The following is a 25406-nucleotide window of genomic DNA, read 5'->3' as shown; positions in this document are numbered from 1 at the left end:
TGGCGGTGGGTGTGACCTAGCTGGCGGTGGGGGTGGCCTCGGTGGTGGTGGGGGTGGCCTCGCTGGTGGTGGGCGTGGCCTCGCTGGTAGTGGGGGTGGTCTCGCTGGTGGTGGGGGTGGCCTCGCTGGTGGTGGAGGTGGCCTCGGTGTGGGTGGGGGTGGCCTCGCTGGTGGTGGGGGTGGCCTCAGTGTGGGTGGGGGTGGCCTCGCTGGTGGTGGGGGTGGCCTCGGTGTGAGTGGCACTGCTGGTGGTGGGGGTGGCCCTGCTGGTGGTGGGGGTGGCCCTGCTGGTGGTGGGGGTGGCCCTGCTGGTGGTGGGGGTGGCCCTGCTAGTGGTGGGGGTGGCCCTGCTAGTGGTGGGGGTGGCCCTGCTAGTGGTGGGGGTGGCCCTGCTGGTGGTGTGGGTGGCCCTGCTGGTGGTGGGGGTGGCCCTGCTGGTGGTGGGGGTGGCCCTGCTGGCGGTGGGGGTGGCCTTGCTGGCGGTGGGAGTGGCCCTGCTGGCGGTGGGAGTGGCCCTGCTGGTGGTGGGAGTGGCCCTGCTGGTGGTGGGCGTGGCCCTGCTGGTGGTGGGAGTGGCCCTGCTGGCGGTGGGAGTGGCCCTGCTGGCGGTGGGAGTGGCCCTGCTGGCAGTGGGCGTGGCCCTGCTGGCGGTGGGAGTGGCCCTGCTGGCGGTGGGAGTGGCCCTGCTGGCGGTGGGAGTGGCCCTGCTGGCGGTGGGAGTGGCCCTGCTGGCGGTGGGCGTGGCCTTGCTGGCGGTGGGCGTGGCCTTGCTGGCTGTGGGAGTGGCCTTGCTGGCGGTGGGAGTGGCCTTGCTGGCGGTGGGCGTGGCCTTGCTGGTGGTGGGCGTGGCCCTGCTGGTGGTGGGGGTGCTGCTCGTGGTGGTGGTGGTGGTGATGATGGTTTGGAGCCAGCAGTGAGCCAGCGCCTTCTTAGGCGTCATCCGGAGTTTCGGATCCCATCTGTTGGGAGGGACACGGGGAGGGAGGGAGGGAGGAGGCGCACACGTGGTGAGAGGGGCATGGTGAGATGATTTGACAGTGCAACCGTTTCAATTCGGGCAGCAACAAAAACAAATTCGTGTACATTTGTGTTTGTGTTTCTCCCTTGCGATGGGACTTTGTAGGATGAACGCTGAGATTTATGAGGGGGCACGGGGGGTGACCGATGAGTTCTGAAATTGGGTCTGCAGCGAGGCAGGGCACCGATAAGCTGTTGACAGGTATGGGGTGGTGAGCGGGGGGGTGAGTGAGGGGTGAGCGAGGGGGTGAGCGAGAGGGTGAGCGAGGGGGTGAGCGTGCTTCGTACTGCAGACAGCGGCTGACGAAGTCCACCAGCTGAGGGTGACGGCCCCGCAGGGCGCGGTCCAGGGGGAGACTTCCCGGTAGCCTCTGCTTGGACAGGTTGTCGGGGAGTCCCTCAGAGTCTGCAGAGAGACAGAGAGACGCGCGCAGAGTCACCAACCACCACGTGGCCAACACACCCCGCTCATCCACTTAACCACCCACCTTCCTATCCACCTACACACCCACTCACCCCACTTACATACCCACTCATCCACTTAACCAGCCACCTTTCTATCCACCTACACACCCACTCACCCCACTTACATACCCACTCATCCACTTAACCACCCACCTTCCTATCCACCTACACACCCACTCACCCCACTTACATTACCACTCATCCACTTAACCACCCACCTTCCTATCCACCTACACACCCACTCACCCCACTTACACACCCACCCATCCACTTAACCACCCACCTTCCTATCCACCTACACACCCACTCACCCCACCTACATACCCACTCATCCACTTAACCACCCACCTTCCTATCCACCTACACACCCACTCACCCCACTTACATACCCGCTCATCCACTTAACCACCCACCTTCCTATCCACCTACACACCCACTCACCCCACCTACATACCCTCTCACCCACCCACCCACCCACCCCTATAAGAGCCTCACTGCCACCACCCCCCCCCACCCCACCTAACAAAACGGAATGGGTTACATCGCTAGCGCCGGCCTGCCCGAGCCCTTCAACTCACCAAAGTAATTTTTCCTGTAAGGGGCTTCGTCCACCATCTTCTTCGGGGGCATGCCCAGCATCTGCGCACGATTTCGGACGAAGACAAAAGGAGGAGGAGGCGGGGGGGACAGTTACAGCCGGTGTAGCCTCAGCGGGCCCATTGGGGCAAGTGCCGTCAGTCAGCGGTGAGTAGTGCCGGAGGCAGCTCGTGTGGAGGCCAGCACTGTGTACAAAGATAACAATCCCCTCCTCCACGTATTAGCCTCATCTCATCGCTGGGGCAAGCGCTGTTAGTAGCGAGCGGCACCTACGAAGGCCAGCACTGTGTACAAAATCAACAATCCCCCCACTCCACGTATTAGCCTCATCTCATCGCTGGGGCAAGCGCTGCTAGTAGCGAGCGGCACCTATGAAGGCCGGAACGGCACACGAGGGGGTGGGTGCCCAGCGCCACGCCCGGCCACCTTTGTCTCCCCCAGTATAAAATGTTTACTACACACCGCTACGCCAGGTACTCGTTTGAGGCTGACTCAACCTACGAGAGGCCCAGGACCAGTTTGGATATTCCTCGCTGGTGTTTGTGGCTGTGGGAGGGATACAACTCTATGAGTATGGTTCTCTGTGGGTCTTTACGGGGTCTCTATGAGTACGGGTCTCTGTGCAGACCCACAGAGACCCGTACCCATAGAGACCTGCCCGCCCGCTCACCCACCATACAGACCCACCGTACCCACCGTACCCACCCGCCATACCCACCGTACCCACCCACCGTACCCACCGTACCCACCCGCCATACCCACCGTACCCACCCACCATACCCACCGTACCCACCCACCCGCCCGTACCTCGATGCAGCAGTGCAGGTGGTCTTTGTAGGTATGTGAATTGAAGAGCACCTTGCCGGTGGCCAACTCGGCCACGGTGCAGCCCAGGGCCCACATGTCCACGGCACAGGTGACACGGTAGCCCAGCAGCAGCTCCGGGGCCATGTAGGGCAACGTCCCGCCCACGGTTTGGGCTGAGCAACAACAACAACAACAACGACGACAACAACGACGACAACGATGACTACAAAGTGGTCCCTCCGTCAACAGCGACGCGGGTGGAACAGTTTTTTCCTTCGGTCGGTTAAACGCGTGGTCGGCTTCTGCGACCGATACGTCACGGCGGATGGCGAGTGTTTTTTTTCGGGTTGGACCGCGTACTCTGGCTGCCCGCCCGCTGATGATGATGACGACGATGATGATGACGATGATGATGACGATGATGATGATGACGATGATGATGATGACGATGATGATGATGATGACGATGATGATGACGATGATGATGATGCTCGGCTGCAAGCGCTCGAATTGTAAACGTCGTAGCAGGTTTACAACTCCAGCGCACCGGTTACCGCTGTGCAAGCGACGAATCGATTGGCCGCGTCCCGCCCGCGTGACGCTGAACCTCACCGGCTGGCTACACTTTAGGTGTTCTGTCGGCTTAAAGGACGCGACCTGGCTTGACTTTCTTAATTCCAATTCAAAACAACGTTTGCATTTCTAGATTTAAAGCTTTCGTGACTTGCAAGGATCCGTACTCTTTGGTTCTGTTCGGTAAAGTCACGTAGTAGGTAAAAAAATAAAACGACGAAAATCACGACGTTTCGGCCACAACACAAGCGGCCTTCATCAGGTGAAGGGATCAGGCTGTCTCGCGCCAACCGGTATGTGCACCCGCACGTACACCACCTCTATGCTAAGTCGGCCAATCAAATGCTAATTTGTTATGCTAATTCCTTTGTCAAGGCACTTTGTTTCCTCGCACACAGCTTAAAGGTCCGCGGTCTGAGCGTGGCTGTGTTCCACTCCAGCGCTGTCCTCCAGACAACCTGGTCCCTTCACCTGATGAAGGCCGCTTGTGTTGTGGCCGAAACGTCGTGATTTTTGTTGTTTTATTTTTTTTACCTACGTGACTTTACCGAATAGAACCAAAGAGTATGGATCCTTGCAGTCACGAAAGCTTCAAGTCTAGAATTACAAACGCAACAATGACGTTGACGCGAGATAACCCCCGAGCAAAAAATATATATATATAAAACTCCACGCACGCAAAAGCCCCACTCGCTCACTTTTATACTTCAGGTAGAAGCTGCATCCGAAGTCGTTGACCCTCACTTTGCCGTCCGCGGTGAGCAGAATGTTGTCCTGGAACAAAGAGCAGAGACGGGGGAAGGGATTCCACGCTCGGAGGTTACGGCAGGAGCGTCCAGCCAGCAGTGGGTCGATCACGCGAGGTGACGCATTTACACCCACACGGGCAGCCCTCCCCACCCGCCCCACCCCCCACCCCGACTTGTGACACGGGCCACGTGCCTGAGACCCGTTCGAAGTCAATGAAGAATTAAAGCTTTCGTGACCGTGTAAATCGCTCGTTGTTTTTTTCCGGTAAAGTCACGTGTGTAGGAATACCGTAAAATTATATTGAAATAAATCAATCGCGACGTTTCGACGCGCAGCACAAGCGATCCTCATCAGGTGTAAAGTAAAAAAAACAAATCACGGAGGTAAATACAACAAGAATATGAGAGACGAGAATTCAACAAACCTAGGAAAAAACATTACGTGAAGCACAACCAGTCAGGTCAACAACACAGTTAGACACTTACCTGGTGGACCACGAATTTCAGAAGAGTGTTAAATTTCGTGGTTCGCCAGGTAAGTGTCTAACTGTGTTGTTGGCCTGACTGGTCGTGCTTCTATTTAAAGCTTTCGTGACTGCAAGGATTCATCTTCTTTGGTTCTTTCGGTAAAGTCATGTAGAATCAGACTAAAATAATAAATTGATAAAATAAAAAAACACAATAATATTCTCACGACGTTTCGGCCACAACGCAAGCGGCCGTCTTCAGGTGAAAGGTACGGACCCGTCGGGACGACAGAGCTTCAATGAACGATGTTAAGATTCGTAGCGACTTCTCCCAACCAGCTTAAAAGTCGCTACGAATCTTAACATCGTTTATTGAAGCTCTGTCGTCCCGACAGGTCCGTACCTTTCACCTGAAGACGGCCGCTTGCGTTGTGGCCGAAACGTCGTGAGAATTTTATCGTGTTATTTTATTATTTTATTCTCATTCTACCTGGTGACTTTACCGAAAGAACCAAAGAAGATGGTTGTGCTTCGCGTGATTTTTTTCTTAGCTGTGTTGAATTCTCGTCTCTCATCTTCTTGTTGTATTCACCTCCGTGATTTGTTACTTTTTACACCTGATCAAGATCGCTTGTGTTGCCGTTCGAAGTCGTTTTAAGAAACCACAAAACCTATTTTTACTTCACTATCAGGGTGTAAGGGCCCGGCAGAGCTGCTGTGAAGCTCTTTCATCAGACACGACCTGGCCATCACGTAATGAGAGCAGCTCAACCAAGTGGCTGATATCATCATGTGCATCATCAGCAGCAGCATCATCATCGCATGGACATTTATCACAGCAGCCAAACACTCTAAACACGTGTTTCAACAGGCCCATAGAGACCCATACAGACCCACAGAGACACATACTGACCCACAGAGACCCATACTCAGAGATCCATACAGACCCACAGAGACCCATACTCATAGAGACACATACAGACACACAGAGACCCATACAGACCCATACTCATAGAGACCCATACACACCCAGAGACCCATACTCATAGAGACCCATACAGACCTACAGAGACCCATACTCATAGAGACACATACAGACACACAGAGACCCATACTCATAGAGACCCATACACACCCAGAGACCCATACTCATAGAGACACATACAGACCTACAGAGACCCATACTCATAGAGACCCATAGACCCACAGAGACCCATACTCATAGAGACACATACAGACACACAGAGACCCATACTCATAGAGACCCATACACACCCAGAGACCCATACTCATAGAGACCCATACAGACCTACAGAGACCCATACTCATAGAGACCCATAGACCCACAGATACCCATACTCATAGAGACACATACAGAGACCCATACTCATAGAGACCCACAGAGACCCATACTCATAGAGACCCACACAGAGACCCATACTCATAGAGACCCATACTCATAGAGACCCACAGAGACCCATACTCATAGAGACCCATACTCATAGAGACTCACAGAGACCCATACTCATAGAGACTCACACAGAGACCCACAGAGACCCATACTCATCGAGACCCACACAGAGACCCACAGACGGACGGGGCCCACGGTCGACCCCCCCCGCGGGTCGACCGTGGGCCCCGGGGGTGGCCGCCTCCGCGCCAGCCGAGCAAGCGCCCCGGCGGGAGGTGGCCACCACCGCGGCCCGCCCCCCGCTCACCGGCTTGATGTCCGCGTGGACGACGCCCCGCCCCTTGGCGTACAGCAGGAAGTCGAGGATGGCCCCGGTGTACTCCCTCAGACGCCTCGGGTAGATCCGCCCGGCGCTCCCTTTTCTCACGACGTCTTTGAGGCTCCTCCTGAGGCCACAACGACAACAACGACGACGTTAAATAAAAACCCCTTTGCCGTTCCGATGACGTCCGCAGGGCCCCAAACGGACTGTACCACTTGGTTAGTTTTGCGGGGGGGTTGGGGGGGGGTGGTGTAAAGCCTCGTCGCTCCGCCGGTGTTCATCCGCGGCCTCGCCACGCCCCACTGCTTGCGCTGACGGAGCCAACGCCCACAAAACGACGTTGAGTATTTTACGACGGTGATTTCGTTAAATTTCTATTTGAAGCTTTCGTGAATGGCAGTGATTCATATTGTTGGTTCTTTCGGTAAAGTGACGTCGTGAGAGTTTTATTGTTTTACGTGTATATATATTTTTATAGTTTTTATTGTTTCCCTTTCAACGTGGTGACTTTACCGAAAGAACCAAGAATATAATGATTTAATGATTTTATTGTAATTTCAACTATTTTATAATTTTTTTATTTAAAGCTTTCATGACTGCAGTAATTCATATTCTTAGTTCTTTCGGTAAAGTCAAGTTGAAGGGAAACAATAAAATATATATCAAACAATTAAAAAAATGTTTTTAATACAATTATTTTTATACAATATTTTTTATTTTTTTATGTATATTTTATTATTTTATTGTTTCCCTTCAACGTGACTTTACCGAAAGAACTAAGAATAATTTATTATTTTGTCACCATCGTTTTATCGCTACGATTTCATCGCAATTTAATCAACGCATTATTTTCATTATTGCTTTATTATCAGCGTTTCACGATTTTGATTTCTACGAGCGGTATATTTTTATTTCATCACAATATCCTCGTTGCTGTTTTACAATTGTTCCGTCATTTTATTACCATCTTATCACGCGTTATTTTTTTGTGTTGCATCATTACCCACCTATTAATAATGTATCATTTCATAATTTTCTCACTAACCTTTCAGTGGAAATATTTTATTACTATATTATATATATTTAAAAAAAAAATTGAACGTGTAATTCGTGGGGAGCGTTTCCGTTGAATCGCGAGGACTTCCTGCGTCCATCTAAACAAACTGTCAAATCGCTCTCCGTGGTGCTAACGTTTAAAAATAAATAAACACAAAGCGCCACTCCTTTAAAATGTTTCTTGCCGTTGGATTTCGCACCTGATGATGACTGCTTGCGTTGCGGTCGAAACGTCGTGGGAATTTTATTGTTTATATATATTTGATTATTTTCATTGTTTCCCTATGTAATTATTATTCTTGGTTCTTTCGGTTAAAGTCACCGCCACGTAGATAAGTAAATACATGGTGGTGACTTTAACCGAAAGAACCAAGAATAATAATTTTATTGTTTTACAATAATTTTATTGTTTTACAATAATTTTATTGTTTTATATATTTTATTATTCCCCTATCTACGTGGCGGTGACTTTACCGAAAGAACCAAGAATAATAATTTTATTGTTTTACAATAATTTTATTGTTTTATATTTTTATTATTTTTTTGTTTCCCCTATCTACGTGGCGGTGACTTTACCGAAACAACCAATAATATGAATAGCTGCAGTCGCGAAAGCTTTAAATAGAAAAATAAAAATAGTTTATAGTTTAGTGATTTTTCGATTTAAAGCTTTCGTGACTGCAGGGATTCATATTCTTGGTTCTTTTGGTAAAGTCACCGCCACGTAGATAGGGAAACAATAAAAATAATAAAATATAAAACAATAAAATTATTGTAAAACAATAAAATTATTATTCTTGGTTCTTTCGGTAAAGTCACCACCACGTAGATAGGGAAACAATAAAATAATAAAAATATAAAACAATAAAATTATTATTCTTGGTTCTTTCGGTAAAGTCACCGCCACGTAGATAGGGAAACAATAAAATAATAAAAATATAAAAAATAAAATTAATGTAAAACAATAAAATTATTATTCTTGGTTCTTTCGGTAAAGTCACCGCCACGTAGATAGGAAAACAATAAAATAAGAAAAATATAAAACAATACAATTATTGTAAAACAATAAAATTATTATTCTTGGTTCTTTCGGTAAAGTCACCGCCACCACGTAGATAGGGAAACAATTAAATAATAAAAATATAAAACAATAAAATTATTGTAAAACAATAAAATTATTATTCTTGGTTCTTTCGGTAAAGTCACCGCCACGTAGAAGGGAAACAATAAAATAATAAAAATATAAAACAATAAAATTATTGTAAAACAATAAAATTATTATTCTTGGTTCTTTCGGTAAAGTCACCACCACGTAGATAGGGAAACAATAAAATAATAAAAATATAAAACAATTAAATTATTGTAAAACAATAAAATTATTATTCTTGGTTCTTTCGGTAAAGTCACCCCCGCGTAGTAGAAGGAAAACAATAAAATAATAAAAATATAAAACAATAAAATAATAAACAAAAACATGTAACGTACACTACACTATACACTACACTATACACTACACTTTACACTACACACTACTATACACTACACTATACACTACACTATACACTACACTATACACTACACTATACACTACACTCTACACTACTATACACTACACTATACACTACACTATACACTACACTACTATACACTACACTACTACACACTACACTTTACACTACACTACACACTACTATACACTACACTGTACACTACACTATACACTACTACACACTACACTACTACACACTACACTTTACACTACACTACACACTACTATACACTACACTGTACACTACACTATACACTACACTACACACTACACTATACACTACACACTACTATACACTACACTATACACTACACACTACACTATACACACTACACTTTACACTACACTATACACTACACTATACACTACACTTTACACTACACACTAGTTTCAGTTTCATTTATTTTGGTATAGCCCCGTGAGCCATCCGGCTCTTGAATCGGGTGCAACCGCAACAAACAAAAACCAAAAACACGACCAAGAAAAACATCTTAAGGTGACTTTGTGTGTGTTGACTGTGCAAAACAGAAAATCCATGGGGAAAAAACAGCAAAAATATTCCAGAAAAAGCACCGTGCACACCACCAACGCTGCGTGCAAAAATCCCAGTGTGGGATGCAAAGTCAAACAACAACCACAAGACAACTTTAGATTAAGGCCGTCAGTCTAACGCCGTACTACAACAAAACAAACATGTCCAAACCAAAAAAAAACGTTTTCAGAATCACCAAAATAAAGTCATAAAAGCAATGTAACAGTGATCATAGAAACTGTGACCGAATTTTTTTACAATAAACTACATAAACAACATGTACCACCAAACCCTAGAGCCATAGCTGGCTGCATGAGTCACTCCACAATAGCAGGAGCATCGGTCGGAGTATCACATTTTAAAATGCACCTTTAAGATCAGCACGCTAAATCAAAATACAGATAATACTTTGCAGCGGTCATCCGGAGCGAAACATTTTATTTTATTTTAGGCCACTGAATAGCAGTGGCAGCTAGGGGTGTACAACTCCTCTAGAGCAGTTTTGAGTGAAGATCTCATAAGCAGTGATTCAAGTTGCAGTTTATTGGCAGGGCCTTTGCATCGATAGCAAAGGCCCTTCCTCCAGTATTTGCACGGCAATAGGGAATGTGAAAGCTGGTAAATGAGCGAAGACCTTAGGTCAAATTTGTTCTTTGAAGCAGAGAGGAGATCCAGCAGGTAGTCTGCGGATTTTTTCGTAAGTACATCGTGAATGAATAATATCTGGTGCACAATCCGTCGAACATTAAGAGATGTTCAGTTTGACCCAATGTAGAGATCACAGTGGTGAGTCCTATACGGGCAGTTCAATGTCAATCTTAAGGCCGAGTGATAGATGGAATCAAGCTTCTTCAGTACAGTACTTGGGGCTGATTTATACACGATGTCACAGTAGTCAAGTAGAGGCGGTATGGTAGCTTTCATCAATTCCAAACGGAACATTGGTGGGTAAGCAGTGCTTGTGTCGATACAGAAAACCAATCTTTTATTTTTGTCTTTTTACCAATATAATCAATGTGCCCTTCAAAATTCAGTCTTGAATCCAGGATGACCCCAACGAATTGCCACGTTCTGTCTGCGTGACAACAAGCTGTAAACGTTGTGGGTTCACTCTTCAACACACCGGTGGGCTAAAGCAGTGAACGAATTTTGCCTTTTGTCAACGTGACACTTTATTTTTGCCGATTGGCCATGTCGGGTGGTGGAGGGTTAACGACACGTTTATAAATAACGGCGATCTAATCCACAAAAAAACCTTCATCACTGAACCCTTACTAGTCGGCCGTGTCGGGTGGTGGCGGATTTCACGACACGACATTGATGCATTTACGCGATCCAACCCCCCCCAAAAAACAAACCAAACCTATTAAGGATGACATTGGTCGCGACAGCCCTGCGAGTGAAACTCATTCAAAGTGATAAATCGACGAATTGAGTTGCTTGATTAACCGTTAAATCAATATTAATTCCGAAATAAAGAAACCATCGAGCGGAGCAATGGACACGCACGTGGGTGGGCGGGGTGGGTGGGTGGGTGGGGTGGGTGGGGTGGGTGGGTGGGTGGGGGTAAGCGGAGGTTCGCGTACTTCAAGAGCTCGACGACGAGGCAATTGTGCCCGCGGAATTGGAACGTGTCGAGGACCCGGATGACTCCGTAGCGCTCATCGCTGGCCCTGCCCTGCAGCTCCTTGGCCATCTTCAGCTCCCTTCTCTGGCAGGCCGCTATCGAGGGGCTGTGGAGCGGGAGGTGGAAGGTCGCGAAATTGATGACGGTGACTCTGCGTGGGTGACTCTGTGTGGGTGACTCTGTGTGGGTGACTCTGTGTGGGTGACTCTCTGTGTGGGTGTCTCTGTGTGGGTGTCTCTGCGTGGGTGACTCTGTGTGGGTGTCTCTGTGGGTGTCTCTGTGTGGGTCCGGGTGTCTCTGTGGGTCTGGGTGTCTCTGTAGCTCTCTGTGGGTCTCTGTGTGGGTATCTTTGTGTGGGTATCTCTGTGTGGGTCTGGGTGTCTCTGTGGGTGTCTCTGTGTGGGTGTCTCTGTGGGTATCTCTGTGTGGGTGTCTCTGTGGGTCTCCATAGGTCTGTTGGTTACACTTCACGTAGCCTCAAGGTGCACATGGCCTGGCAGAAGCAACGTGGTGACGTCACCGCCACCTAGTGGCCAATGGCGATTGTTGTTAGTTTGTAGTTAGCAATAGTGGTACGGCAGTTATTATTCTGTTGGTTAACTTTGATTCACAGCAGTAGTCTTACGGCAGGTTATTATTTAGTGAGTTAGTTGATATTTAGCAGTAAGTTTTACGGCGGTAAAATTTTGTTTGTGAGTTTTATAGTTAGCAGCAGTTTTATGGCAGTTAGTATTTTGTTAGTTTATAGTTAGCAGCAGTTTTATGGCAGTAAGATTTTGTTAGTTTATAGTTAGCAGCAGTTTATGGCAGTTAGTATTTTGTTAGTTCATAGCAGCAGTTTTACAGCAGTTAGTATTTTGTTAGTTCATAGTTAGCAGCAGGTTTACGGCAGTTAGTATTTTATTAGTTTATAGTTAGCAGCAGTTTTACGGCAGTTAGTATTTTGTTAGTTTATAGTTAGCAGCAGTTTTACTGCAGTTAGTATTTTGTTAGTTTATAGTTAGCAGAAGTTTTACGGCAGTTAGTATTTTGTCGGCGAGTCCACAGTTGGTGGCAGTTTCACGGCGGTGCCTCCGATCATTTGATGATTATTTCCCGAGAATCGCGGGCCACCGCGGAAGGCCCTCCCGGCTCACCGCGAGGCCATCGACAGCATCTTGACGGCCACGAGCGTTTTGGTTTTGTGGTCGAGGCACTGCAGCACCAGGCCCTGGCCTCCCTTGCCGATCTTCTTCTGCACCTCGTAGCGGTACTGAAGCTGTTCCTTGCGGACCTAGGGAGGCGGAGGAGGAGGAGGCGGAGGCCGGTGGTCAGAGCCGTCGCGAACGGAGCGCCTGACGCTAGGTGGTGGCGGCGACGGCGGCAGTCGGGGATTCCACGACCGCCATTCTCCACCACGAAGGTTTGTTTTTGCTCGGGTATCGGATCGCGGAAACGTTTAAATGTTGCGTTAAACTTGCCGAACGCTGCTTGACTTGAAGCTTTCGTGACTGCAGGAATTCACATTCTTGGGTCCGTCGGTAAAGCCACCACGTGGATAGGCTCAAAGGAAATAATCAAAGATAACGGAAAACTCCGACGTTTCCATCGCAACGCAAGCGGTCGTCTTCCCGTTACTTTTATTATTGTCTTTGAACCTATCTACGCGACTTTACCGACGGACCCAAGAAGGCCGAATGATGTTAAAACTTGGGGGGGGTTGTTCGCCTTTTTGCGTTTATCCATCTAACACTGGGTAGTGAGACGCTGGTAGTGAGACACTGGTGGTGAGACACTGGTAGTGAGACGCTGGGTAGTCAGACACTGTGTAATGAGACACTGGTGGTGAGACACTGGGTAGTGAGACACTGGTGGTGAGACACTGGGTAGTGAGACACTGGGCAGTGAGACACAGGTGGTGAGACACAGGTAGTGAGACGCTGCTAGTGAGACACTGGTAATGAGACACTGGTGGTGAGACACTGGGTAGTGAGACACTGTGTAATGAGACACTGGTGGTGAGACACTGGGTAGTGAGACACTGGTGGTGAGACACTGGGTAGTGAGACACTGGGCAGTGAGACACAGGTGGTGAGACACAGGTGGTGAGACACTGGATAGTGAGACACTGGTGGTGAGACACTGGGTAGTGAGACACTGGGTAGTGAGACACTGGTAGTGAGACACTGGTAGTGAGACACAGGTAGTGAGACACTGGGTAGTGAGACACAGGGTAGCAAGACACAGGGTAGTGAGACACTGGGTAGTGAGACACTGGTGGTGAGACACTGGTGGTGAGACACTGGTAATGAGACACTGGGTAGTGAGACACTGGGTAGTGAGACACTGTGTGGTGAGACACTGGGTAGTGAGACACTGGTGGTGAGACACTGCTGGCGAGACAGGTAGTGAGACACTGGTAGTGAGACACTGGGTAGTGAGACACTGGGTAGTGAGACACTGTGTAATGAGACACTGGTGGTGAGACACTGGGTAGTGAGACACTGGGTAGTGAGACACAGGTGGTGAGACACAGGTGGTGAGACACTGGGTAGTGAGACACTGGGTAGTGAGACACTGGTGGTGAGACACTGGGTAGTGAGACACCGCTAGTGAGACACAGGTAGTGAGACACTGGGTAGTGAGACACTGGGTAGTGAGACACTGGTAGTGAGACACTGGTAGTGAGACACAGGTAGTGAGACACTGGGTAGTGAGACAGAGGGTAGTGAGACACTGGTAGTGAGACACTGGTGGTGAGACACTGGTGGTGAGACACTGGGTAGTGAGACACTGGGTAGTGAGACACTGTGTGGTGAGACACTGGGTAGTGAGACACTGGTGGTGAGACACTGCTGGCGAGACACAGGTAGTGAGACACTGGTAGTGAGACACTGGGTAGTGAGACACTGGGTAGTGAGACACTGGGTAGTGAGACTGGTGGTGAGACATTGGTAGTGAGACACTGGGTGGTGTGATACTGGTAGTGAGACACTGGGTAGTGAGACACTGGGTAGTGAGACACTGGTAGTGAGACACTGGGTAGTGAGACACTGGGTGGTGAGACACAGGTAGTGTGACACTTGTAGTGAGACACTGCTAGTGAGACACTGGGTAGTGAGACACTGGTAGTGAGACACTGGGTAGTGAGACACTGGTAGTGAGACACTGGTAGTGAGACAATGGGTAGTGAGACACTGGTAGTGAGACACTGGTAGTGAGACATTGCTAGTGAGACACTGGTACTGAGACACTGGTGGTGATACACTGCTAGTGAGACACTGGGTAGTGAGACACTGGTAGTGAGACAATGGGTAGTGAGACACTGGGTAGTGAGACACTGCTAGTGAGACACGGGTGGTGAGACACTGGTAGTGGGACAGGTTGTGAGACACTGGTAGTGAGACACTGGTGGTGAGACACTGGTGGTGAGACACTGGGTAGTGAGACACTGGTGGTGAGACACTCGGTAGTGAGACACTGTTAGTGAGACACTGGTAGTGAGACACTGGTAGTGAGACACTGGTGGTAAGACACTGCTAGTGAGACACTGGGTAGTGAGACACTGGTAGTGAGACACTGGTGGTGAGACACTGCTAGTGAGACACTGGGTAGTGAGACACTGGGTAGTCAGACACTGCTAGTGAGACACTAGGTAGTGAGACACTGGGTAGTAAGACACTGCTAGTGAGACACAGGTAGTGAGACACTGGGTAGTGAGACACTGGGTAGTGAGACACTGGGTAGTGAGACACAGGTAGTGAGACACTGCTAGTGAGACACTGGGTAGTGAGACACTGGGTAGTGAGACACTGGGTAGTGAGACACTGGGTAGTGAGACACAGGTTGTGAGACTAGGGCCTAAAGAAGGACGCTCTCTCTGGTGCAGACCAATTAGTGTCAAAGGCAATGCCACTTATTACCAGAGCCTGTTTTTGTTTGCATGTTCACCACAAGGTTGTGTTTTTATTTACAGAAATGGTACAGCCTATTGTTACGCTGTTAAAGACCCCACCACTTGAACTGCCTATGTAGCTCTTCTATCTCAAAAGCGACCTGGCCATCGCAAACCGTAGCTCAACGAAGTGGCCTCATCATTACCACCGTGTGGCAATGATGAGGCCCGTGGGTTCTAAATGTGCGGTGACGTCGTCTCTAAATGTCTCTAAGGAAAAACGACGGAGGGAGGACCCCGGCGGAAAGAAATCCACGCCACCCACGAGGAGAGAGATCGAGACGTAAGCTCCGCATACGCAACAGCTAACAACAGCGGCATCAGCGGGTGTCAGGGCCGGTATCGAACCCACGACCTCCTGCACACCGGGCGAGGGAGCTAACATCTTCTGGCCACCGCGGCCGACGTCCTCGTCGTCGTGAGTGGATTGGCCAAAGTTCGCGACATAACGGTGCGAAATAACTTTAAAGCGATGTGTGGCGGCGCCATAGATGGAGCAAGGGGCATCAAAGGGGACCTCCCCAGGTCGATCTGGACCAGTTGAAGACCGAAAGCCTAAGACCAGCAGCTAGACAGGAAGGCCCAAGCCCAGCTAGATAGGAGACCCCCCTAGCCCCCGCTGCCCTTAGCAGGGCCGGGGGACTTTGTGCGGCTCGGCCGTGAGACTCCGGGAACCCCTGGTCCCCTGACGTCCTCGTGAGGGCCGCGTCCAGTGGGTCAGTGGTCGGAACTCGGAACCGTGGCTAGGGCCGAGTTAGAACGGCCTCCCCCCTAGGCACCCATAGCCGGAGGACCCTGAGTGTAGCCCTGTGTTACAGGGCACGTTAGCCCGGAGGCAGTACCCTCACTAGACAGTGGTGTAGGAGGACCCTGAGTGTAGCCCTGTGTTACAGGGCACGTTAGCCCAGAGGCAGTACCCTCCCTAGACAGTGGTGTAGGAGGACCCTGAGTGTAGTTCTGTGTTATAGGGCACGTTAGCCCGGAGGCAGTACCTCCCTAGAGAGTGGTGTAGGAGGACCCTGAGTGTATCCCTGTGTTATAGAGCACGTTAGCCTGGAGGCAGTACCCTCCCTAGACAGTGGTGTAGGAGGACCCTGAGTGTAGTTCTGTGTTATAGGGCACGTTAGTCCAGAGGCAGTACCCACCCTAGACAGTGGTGTAGGAGGACCCTGAGTGTAGCCCTGTGTTATAGGGCACGTTAGCCCAGAGGCAGTACCCTCCCTAGACAGTGGTGTAGGAGTACCCTGAGTGTAGTTCTGTGTTATAGGGCACGTTAGCCCGGAGGCAGTACCCTCCCTAGACAGTGGTGTAGGAGGACCCTGAGTGTAGCCCTGTGTTATAGGGCACGTTAGCCCGGAGGCAGTACCCTCCCTAGACAGTGGTGTAGGAGGACCCTGAGTGTAGTTCTGTGTTATAGGGCACGTTAGCCCAGAGGCAGTACCCTCTCTAGACAGTGGTGTAGGAGGACCCTGAGTGTAGCCCTGTGTTAGGGCACGTTAACCCTAGGTGTAGAGGACAGTAACCCTGAGTGTACTGGGACTGTACTGCCGAGCGAGGTAGTTTAATGAACAGTGTTGCCTCCAAGAACCGACTCCGACGTCTCCTGAATCCACAACACTACACGTGCACAGAGACCCAGATCCCGAGAGACCCACAGAGACCCACAGACACCCAGACCAATCAAGGCTCACACAGATCATTAGAGACCCACAGAGACCCCCAGAAACCCGTAGCACAAAACCTTAACCGACTGTCTGTGTCTGGTGGTGGTGGCAGGTTTAACCATTGCACATTTATACTCGTGCCTTCTAACCCAACAAAAAGCTCTGTGGGTGTCTAATGGTGTCTCTTTGGGTGCCTGAGTGGGTCTCAATGGGAGTGGGTCTCTGTGGGTGTCTCTGTGGGTGTCTCTTTGGGTCTCTGTGGATCTCTGTGGGTGTCTCTGTGGGTGTCTCTGTGGGTGTCTCTGTGGCTGTCTCTTTGGGTCTCTGTGGGTCTCTATGGGTTTCTCTGTGGGTGTCTCTTTGGGTCTCTGTGGGTGTCTCTATGGGTGTCTATGGGTGTCTCTGTGGGTGTCTCTGTGGGTTTCTCTTTGGGTCTCTGTGGGTCTCTATCGATGTCTCTGTGGGTGTCTCTTTGGGTCTCTGTGGGTCTTTGTGGGTCTCTATGGGTGTCTCAATGGGAGTGGGTCTCTGTGGGTGTCTCTGTGGGTGTCTCCGTGGGTGTCTATGGGTGTCTCTGTGGGTCTCTGTGGGTGTCTCTGGGTGTCTCTGTGGGTGTCTCTGTGGGTCTCTGGGTGTCTCAATGGGAGTGGCTCTCTGTGGGTGTCTTTGTGGGTGTCTCTGTGGGTGTCTCTTTGGGTCTCTGTGGGTTTCTATGGGTCTCTATTGGTGTCTCTGTGGGTGTCTCTGTGGGTCTCTATGGGTGTCTCTGTGGGTGTCTCTGTGGGTGTCTCTGTGGGTGTCTCTTTGGGTGTCTCTTTGGGTCTCTGTGGGTCTCTGTGGGTCTCTGTGGGTCTCTGTGGGTCTCTGTGGGTGTCTCTTTGGGTCTCTGTGGGTCTCTGTGGGTGTCTCAATGAGAGTGGGTCGCTGTGGGTGTCTCTGTGGGTGTCTCTGTCGGTCTCTATGGGTGTCTCTGTGGGTCTCTATGGGTGTCTCAATGGGAGTGGGTCTCTGTGGGTGTCTCTGTGGGTATCTCTGTGGGTGTCTCTGTGTCTCTGTGAGCCTCACAGGGATGTAGTTGTTGTTATCGTCGTCGTAGCCGTCGTTGTTGTTGCCGCCCCGGGGTTTGCCGACCTTGTCCAAAGTGAAGAACAAAATTTGTTTCATGGCCGCCAGCTCCAGCTTTTGGCGATGACTCAGCTGAGGTCCAAAGAGTTCCAGGATCGCTAAACACGTGACAACAACAACAACAGCTTAAACTTTGAACTATCTCTGTTTTGTTTACATGCCAGGTAAGGCCCCCATGAAACATGACCATCATGACATCCCTCATGCAACATGGCCACAATGAAGTCCCCTTGCAAAATGGTCACAATGAAGTCCCCCATGCAACATGGCCACCATGACAACCCCCATGCAACATGGCCATCATGACATCCCTCATGCAACATGGCCGCAATGAAGTCCCCCTTGCAAAATGGCCACAATGAAGTCCCCCATGTAACATGGCCACCATGACGACCCCCATGTAACATGGCCGCTGTGATATCCCCCATGCAACATGGCCATCATGACATCCCTTATGCAACATTACTGCAATGATGTCCCCCTTGCAAAATGGCCACAATGAAGTCCCCCATGCAACATGGCCATCATGACATCCCTCATGCAACATGGCCGCAATGAAGTCCCCCTTGCAAAATGGCCGCAATGAAGTCCACCATGCAACATGGCCACTCTAACGACCCCCATGCATCATGGCCACCGTGAAATCCCCCACGTAACATGGCCATAGTGATGTCCCCCATGCAAAATGGCTGCCGTGACATCCCCCATGCAACGTGGCCATCGTGAAGACCCCTATGCAACATGGCCACCGTGAAGTCCCCCATGCAAAATGGCGGTAGTGACTTCCCCCCCATTCACCGTGGCCACGTTCCGCTCACTGCTGTTCTCACCTCGAGGCGATTTACAGCGGATAGGTCCGGTGCCGGCTGCGGACAGCGCGCTCCACGTGTTGCCACAGACTCCCTCCCTCCTTCTCGCTGCAGCTTGGCTCGTCTACACGCACACACACACACACAAAAACAATATTGCAGTAGGCTCCTCTACACACACAGACTTCACGTGAACAGTAGGCGTTAGTGCCGGGGTCGAACCCACGACCTCCTGTATACAAAGTGAGGTTGTTAACATCTCCTAGCCACCGTGGTGCCACAGAGTAGTGTACGGGCATCACAAACACACTCACTACATCTGGCGGAGGATCGTTCCCAGGTTCGGATCGCGAGTGCGAGTTGCAAGTCGATGTCAAACAAATACATATTTCATGGAAGCTCGTTCGTAAGTGTGGGTGGTGTTCGTAAGTGAGGGTGGTGTTGGTAAGTGATGGTGGTGTTGGTAAGTGAGGGTGGTGTTGGTAAGTGATGGTGGTGTTGGTAAGTGTGGGTGGTGTTGGTAAGTGTGGGTGGTGTTGGTAAGTGAGGGTGGTGTTGGTAAGTGTGGGTGGTGTTGGTAAGTGCTGGTGATGTTGGTAAGTGAGGGTGGTGTTGGTAAGTGTGGGTGGTGTTGGTAAGTGAGGGTGGTGTTGGTAAGTGTGGGTGGTGTTGGTAAGTACTGGTGGTGTTGGTAAGTGAGGGTGGTGTTGGTAAGTGTGGGTGGTGTTGGTAAGTATTGGCGGTGTTGGTAAGTGTGTGTGGTGTTGGTAAGTGCGGGTGGTGTTGGTAAGTGTGGGTGGTGTTGGTAAGTGTGGGTGGTGTTGGTAAGTGTGTGTGGTGTTGGTAAGTGAGGGTGGTGTTGGTAAGTGTGGGTGTTGTTGGTAAGTGAGGGTGGTGTTGGTAAGTGAGGGTGGTGTTGGTAAGTGTGGGTGGTGTTGGTAAGTGAGGGTGGTGTTGGTAAGTGAGGGTGGTGTTGGTAAGTGAGGGTGGTGTTGGTAAGTGAGGGTGGTGTTGGTAAGTGTGGGTGGTGTTGGTAAGTGTGGGTGGTGTTGGTAAGTGTGGGTGGTGATCGTAAGTGAGGGTGGTGTTGGTAAGTGTGGGTGGTGTTGGTAAGTGAGGGTGGTGTTGGTAAGTGTGGGTGGTGGTCGTAAGTGAGGGTGGTGTTGGTAAGTGTGGGTGGTGTTGGTAAGTGTGAGTGCTGTTGGTAAGTGTGAGTGCTGTTGGTAAGTGTGGGTGGTGTTGGTAAGTGAGGGTGGTGATCGTAAGTGTGGGTGGTGTTGGTAAGTGAGGGTGGTGTTGGTAAGTGAGGGTGGTGTTGGTAAGTGTGGGTGGTGTTGGTAAGTGTGGGTGGTGTTGGTAAGTGAGGGTGGTGTTGGTAAGTGAGGGTGGTGTTGGTAAGTGTGGGTGGTGTTGGTGAGGGTGGTGTTGGTAAGTGCGGGTGGTGTCGGTATGTGAGGGTGGTGTTGGTAAGTGTGGGTGGTGTTGGTAAGTGCTGGTGATGTTGGTAAGTGAGGGTGGTGTTGGTAAGTGTGGGTGGTGTTGGTAAGTGAGGGTGGTGTTGGTAAGTGTGGGTGGTGTTGGTAAGTACTGGTGGTGTTGGTAAGTGAGGGTGGTGTTGGTAAGTGTGGGTGGTGTTGGTAAGTATTGGCGGTGTTGGTAAGTGTGTGTGGTGTTGGTAAGTGCGGGTGGTGTTGGTAAGTGTGGGTGGTGTTGGTAAGTGTGGGTGGTGTTGGTAAGTGTGTGTGGTGTTGGTAAGTGAGGGTGGTGTTGGTAAGTGAGGGTGGTGTTGGTAAGTGAGGGTGGTGTTGGTAAGTGTGGGTGGTGTTGGTAAGTGTGGGTGGTGTTGGTAAGTGTGGGTGGTGTTGGTAAGTGTGGGTGGTGATCGTAAGTGAGGGTGGTGTTGGTAAGTGTGAGTGGTGTTGGTAAGTGAGGGTGGTGTTGGTAAGTGTGGGTGGTGGTCGTAAGTGAGGGTGGTGTTGGTAAGTGTGGGTGGTGTTGGTAAGTGTGAGTGCTGTTGGTAAGTGTGAGTGCTGTTGGTAAGTGTGGGTGGTGTTGGTAAGTGAGGGTGGTGATCGTAAGTGAGGGTGGTGTTGGTAAGTGAGGGTGGTGTTGGTAAGTGTGGGTGGTGTTGGTAAGTGTGGGTGGTGTTGGTAAGTGAGGGTGGTGTTGGTAAGTGAGGGTGGTGTTGGTAAGTGTGGGTGGTGTTGGTGAGGGTGGTGTTGGTAAGTGCGGGTGGTGTCGGTATGTGAGGGTGGTGTTGGTAAGTCGAGTGTAGGGGCCCATGCGTTACCTGCATGGTGTTGATGCTCAGAGTGGCTTCGCTCACGCAGCAGTCCCCAAGGTCTCTGTGTGGGTGGGGGGGTGGAGATGATGTAGAGAGTCACAACACGAACTCACATCCTCACCACTGACCCACATTCCCCCCACCAGGAACCCACCATTCTCACAACGAACCCCCATCCTCACCAGGAACTCCCAATACAGACTCACATCCTCACCACGAACTCACATGGACTCACATCCTCACCACGAACCCACAACACGAACCCACACACCACGAACCCACAACACTCACCACGAACCCACAACACTCACCACGAACCCACAACACGGACCCACACACCACGATCCCACAACACTCACCACGAACCCACAACACGGATCCACACACTCACCACGAACCCACAACACGGACCCACACACTCACCACGATCCCACAACACTCACCACGAACCCACAACACGGACCCACAACACTCACCACGAACCCACAACACTCACCACGAACCCACAACACGGACCCACACACTCACCACGAACCCACAACACGGACCCACAACACTCACTACGAACCCACAACACGGACCCACACACTCACCACGAACCCACAACACTCACCACGAACCCACAACACGGACCCACAACACTCACCACGAACCCACAACACTCACCACGAACCCACAACACGGACCCACACACACACCACGAACCCACAACACGGACCCACACACTCACCACGAACCCACAACACTCACCACGAACCCACAACACGGACCCACAACACTCACCACGAACCCACACACTCAGCACGAACCCACAACACTCACCACGAACCCACAACACGGACCCACACACTCACCACGAACCCACAACACTCACCACGCACCCACAACACTCACCACGAACCCACAACACGGACCCACACACTCACCACGAACCCAAAACACTCACCACGAACCCACAACAGGGACCCACACACTCACCACGAACCCACAACACTCACCACGAACCCACAACACGGACCCACACACTCACCACAGACCCACAACACTCACCACGGACCCACAACACTCACACGAACGAACAACACGGACCCACAACACTCACCACGAACCCACAACACGGACCTACACACTCACCAAGAACCCACAACACGGACCCACAACACTCACCACGAACCCACAACACGGACCCACACACTCACCACGGACCCACAACACTCACCACGGACCCACAACACTCACCACGAACCCACAACACGGACCCACAACACTCACCACGAACCCACAACACGGACCCACACACTCACCACGGACCCACAACACTCACCACGAACCCACAACACTCACCACGAACCCACAACACGAACCCACAACACTCACCACGGACCCACAACACGGACCCACAACACTCACCACGAACCAACAACACTCACCACGCACCCACAACACTCACCACGAACCCACAACACGGACCCACAACACTCACCACGAACCCACAACACGGACCCACACACTCACCACGGACCCACAACACTCACCACGGACCCACAACACTCACCACGAACCCACAACACGGACCCACAACACTCACCACGAACCCACAACACGGACCCACACACTCACCACGGACCAACAACACTCACCACGAACCCACAACACTCACCACGAACCCACAACACGAACCCACAACACTCACCACGGACCCACAACACGGACCCACAACACTCACCACGAACCAACAACACTCACCACGCACCCACAACACTCACCACGAACCCACAACACGGACCCACAACACTCACCACGAACCCACAACACTCACCACGAACCCACAACACGGACCCACACACACACCACGAACCCACAACACGGACCCACACACTCACCACGAACCCACAACACTCACCACGAACCCACAACACGGACCCACAACACTCACCACGAACCCACACACTCAGCACGAACCCACAACACTCACCACGAACCCACAATACGGACCCACACACTCACCACGAACCCACAACACTCACCACGCACCCACAACACTCACCACGAACCCACAACACGGACCCACACACTCACCACGAACCCACAACACTCACCACGAACCCACAACAGGGACCCACACACTCACCACGAACCCACAACACTCACCACGAACCCACAACACGGACCCACACACTCACCACAGACCCACAACACTCACAACGGACCCACAACACTCACACGAACCAACAACACGGACCCACAACACTCACCACGAACCCACAACACGAACCCACAACACTCACCACGAACCCACAACACGAACCCACAACACTCACCACGGACCCACAACACGGACCCACAACACTCACCACGAACCAACAACACTCACCACGCACCCACAACACTCACCACGAACCCACAACACTCACCACGAACCCACAACACGAACCCACAACACTCACCACGGACCCACAACACGGACCCACACACTCACCACGAACCCACAACACTCACCACGCACCCACAACACTCACCACGAACCCACAACACGGACCCACACGCTCACCACGAACCCACAACACTCACCACGAACCCACAACAGGGACCCACACACTAACCACGAACCCACAACACTCACCACGAACCCACAGCACGGACCCAGACACTCACCACGAACCCACAACACTCACCACGAACCCACAACACTCACCACGAACCCACAACACGGACCTACACACTCACCAAGAACCCACAACACGGACCCACACACTCACCACGAACCCACAACACTCACCACGAACCCACAACACGGACCTACACACTCACCAAGAACCCACAACACGGATCCACACACTCACCACGAACCCACAACACTCACTACGAACCCACAACACGGACCCACAACACTCACCACGAACCCGCAACACGGACCCACACGCTCACCACTAAACCCACAAAACTCACCTCGTCAAAAGTTTCTCTAGGATGGCTTCAACAGAAGTTGTTTGAAAAACGACGATGATGAAGCTGAGTCAGCTGACGTTTAAGAACCTGCCGACTCCTTCACGCCAGTCTCGTACCGAGGGAGCTCGTGATGATTGCAGCGTCACCGGTGATGTCAGAGTCCGAGTGACGTGACCACGCCCCCTTCAGCCACACCCCTCCGAGTGACGTGGCAATGCGAGACCACGCCCCCGGAAGCCGCCTTCCGCCCCGAGTCTATGGGCGCCCCCCCCCACCTCCACCCCCAACTTCTACTTCCGCTTCCGGTCGTGGCGAATTGCGGCGATGGCGGGAAAAATCTGAACCCTGACTGGGCCTCCTCGTGGTCGACTCAGCCTGAAGATGCCGACACGGGGCTCTGTGTGAGGTGAGTCTGTGGGTCTCTGTGTGTGTCTGTGTGTGGTGAGTTTGTGTGGTGAGTTTGTGTGGTGAGTCTGTGGGTCTCTGTGTGGTGAGTCTGTGGGTCTCTGTGTGGTGAGTCTGTGGGTCTCTGTGTGAGGTGAGTCTGTGGATGTCTGTGTGAGGTGAGTCTGTGGGTCTCTGTGTGGTGAGTCTGTGGGTCTCTGTGTGGTGAGTCTGTGGGTCTCTGTGTGGTGAGTCTGTGGGTCTCTGTGTAAGGTGAGTCTGTGGGTCTCTGTGTGAAGTGAGTCTGTGGGTGTCTGTGTGAGGTGAGTTTGTGGGTGTCTGTGTGGTGAGTTTGTATTTATCTGTGAGGTGAGTCTGTGCGTCTTTGTGTGAGGTGAGTGTAGGTGTCTGTGTGTGGTGAGTCTGTGGGTCTCTGTGTGTGTCTGTGTGAGGTGAGTGTGTGTGTCTGTGTGAGGTGAGGGTGTGTGTCTGTGTGAGGTGAGTCTGTGGGTCTCTGTGTCGTTAGTCTGTGTGAGGTGAGTCTGTGGGTGTCTGTGTGAGGTGAGGGTGTGTGTCTGTGTGAGGTGAGTCTGGGTCTCTGTGTGAGGTGAGTTTGTGGGTCTCTCTGTGTGGTGAGTTTGTGGGTCTCTCTGTGTGGTGAGTCTGTGGGTCTCTATGTGAGGTGAGTCTGTGGGTGTCTGTGTGAGCTGAGTCTGTTGGTGTCTGTGTGAAGTGAGTCTGTGGGTGTCTGTGTGTGGTAAGTCTGGGTCTCTGTGTGTGTCTGTGTGAGGTGAGTTTGTGGGTATCTGTGAGGTGAGTCTGTCGGTTTCTGGGTGAGGTGAGTCTGTGGGTGTCTGTGAGGTCAGTCTGTGGGTGTCTGTGTGAGGTGAGTTTGTGGGTCTCTGTGTCGTGAGTCTGTGTGAGGTGAGTCTGTGGGTCTCTGTGTGAGGTGAGTCTGTGGGTGTCTGTGTGAGGTGAGTCTGTGGGTGTCTGTGTGAGGTGAGTTTGTGGGTCTCTGTGTGTAGTGAGTCTGTGGGTCTCTGTGTGTGTCTGTGTGAGGTGAGTTTGTGGGTGTCTGTGAGGTG

The 25406-nt window shown here is 51.3% G+C and overlaps 1 protein-coding gene across 2 annotated transcripts; it reads right to left on the bottom strand.

The window, feature by feature from the left end:
* On the bottom strand, positions 1-24029 carry LOC142907172 (uncharacterized). 2 transcript variants are annotated; one of them, XM_076056422.1, is made up of 9 exons: positions 23938-24029; positions 20995-21049; positions 18726-18828; positions 17836-17993; positions 6394-6532; positions 2887-3059; positions 2061-2121; positions 1306-1423; positions 1-959 (listed from the first exon to the last, which is right to left on the bottom strand). In XM_076056422.1, the coding sequence occupies exons 2-9, from the start codon at positions 20998-21000 to the stop codon at positions 17-19; spliced, it is 1701 nt and encodes a 566-aa protein (XP_075912537.1). In that variant the 5' UTR covers positions 21001-21049; positions 23938-24029; the 3' UTR covers positions 1-16. The 2 variants fall into 2 exon arrangements, with proteins under 2 accessions (XP_075912537.1, XP_075912538.1); XM_076056423.1 differs by lacking the exons at positions 17836-17993; positions 18726-18828; positions 20995-21049; positions 23938-24029 and adding exons at positions 4158-4233; positions 11132-12154.
* Positions 24030-25406: the final 1377 nt, after the last annotated feature.

This window comes from Petromyzon marinus, chromosome 75 (genome assembly GCF_048934315.1).
Source record: "Petromyzon marinus isolate PM22_M1 ecotype Great Lakes invasive population chromosome 75, UKy_Petmar_22M1.pri1.0, whole genome shotgun sequence".
In the NCBI taxonomy this organism is placed as follows: domain Eukaryota; kingdom Metazoa; phylum Chordata; class Hyperoartia; order Petromyzontiformes; family Petromyzontidae; genus Petromyzon; species Petromyzon marinus.
This window is presented reverse-complemented; position numbering and strand designations above follow the sequence as displayed.

Excerpts from the sequence above, each read along its gene's own strand:
- LOC142907172 (XM_076056422.1), bottom strand. Across the intron at positions 2,122-2,886 it reads ACCTGCACTGCTGCATCGAG|ATGCTGGGCATGCCCCCGAA; the intron begins GTACGGGCGGGT and ends AATCGTGCGCAG. Across the intron at positions 1,424-2,060 it reads TTACAGGAAAAATTACTTTG|ACTCTGAGGGACTCCCCGAC; the intron begins GTGAGTTGAAGG and ends GTCTCTCTGCAG.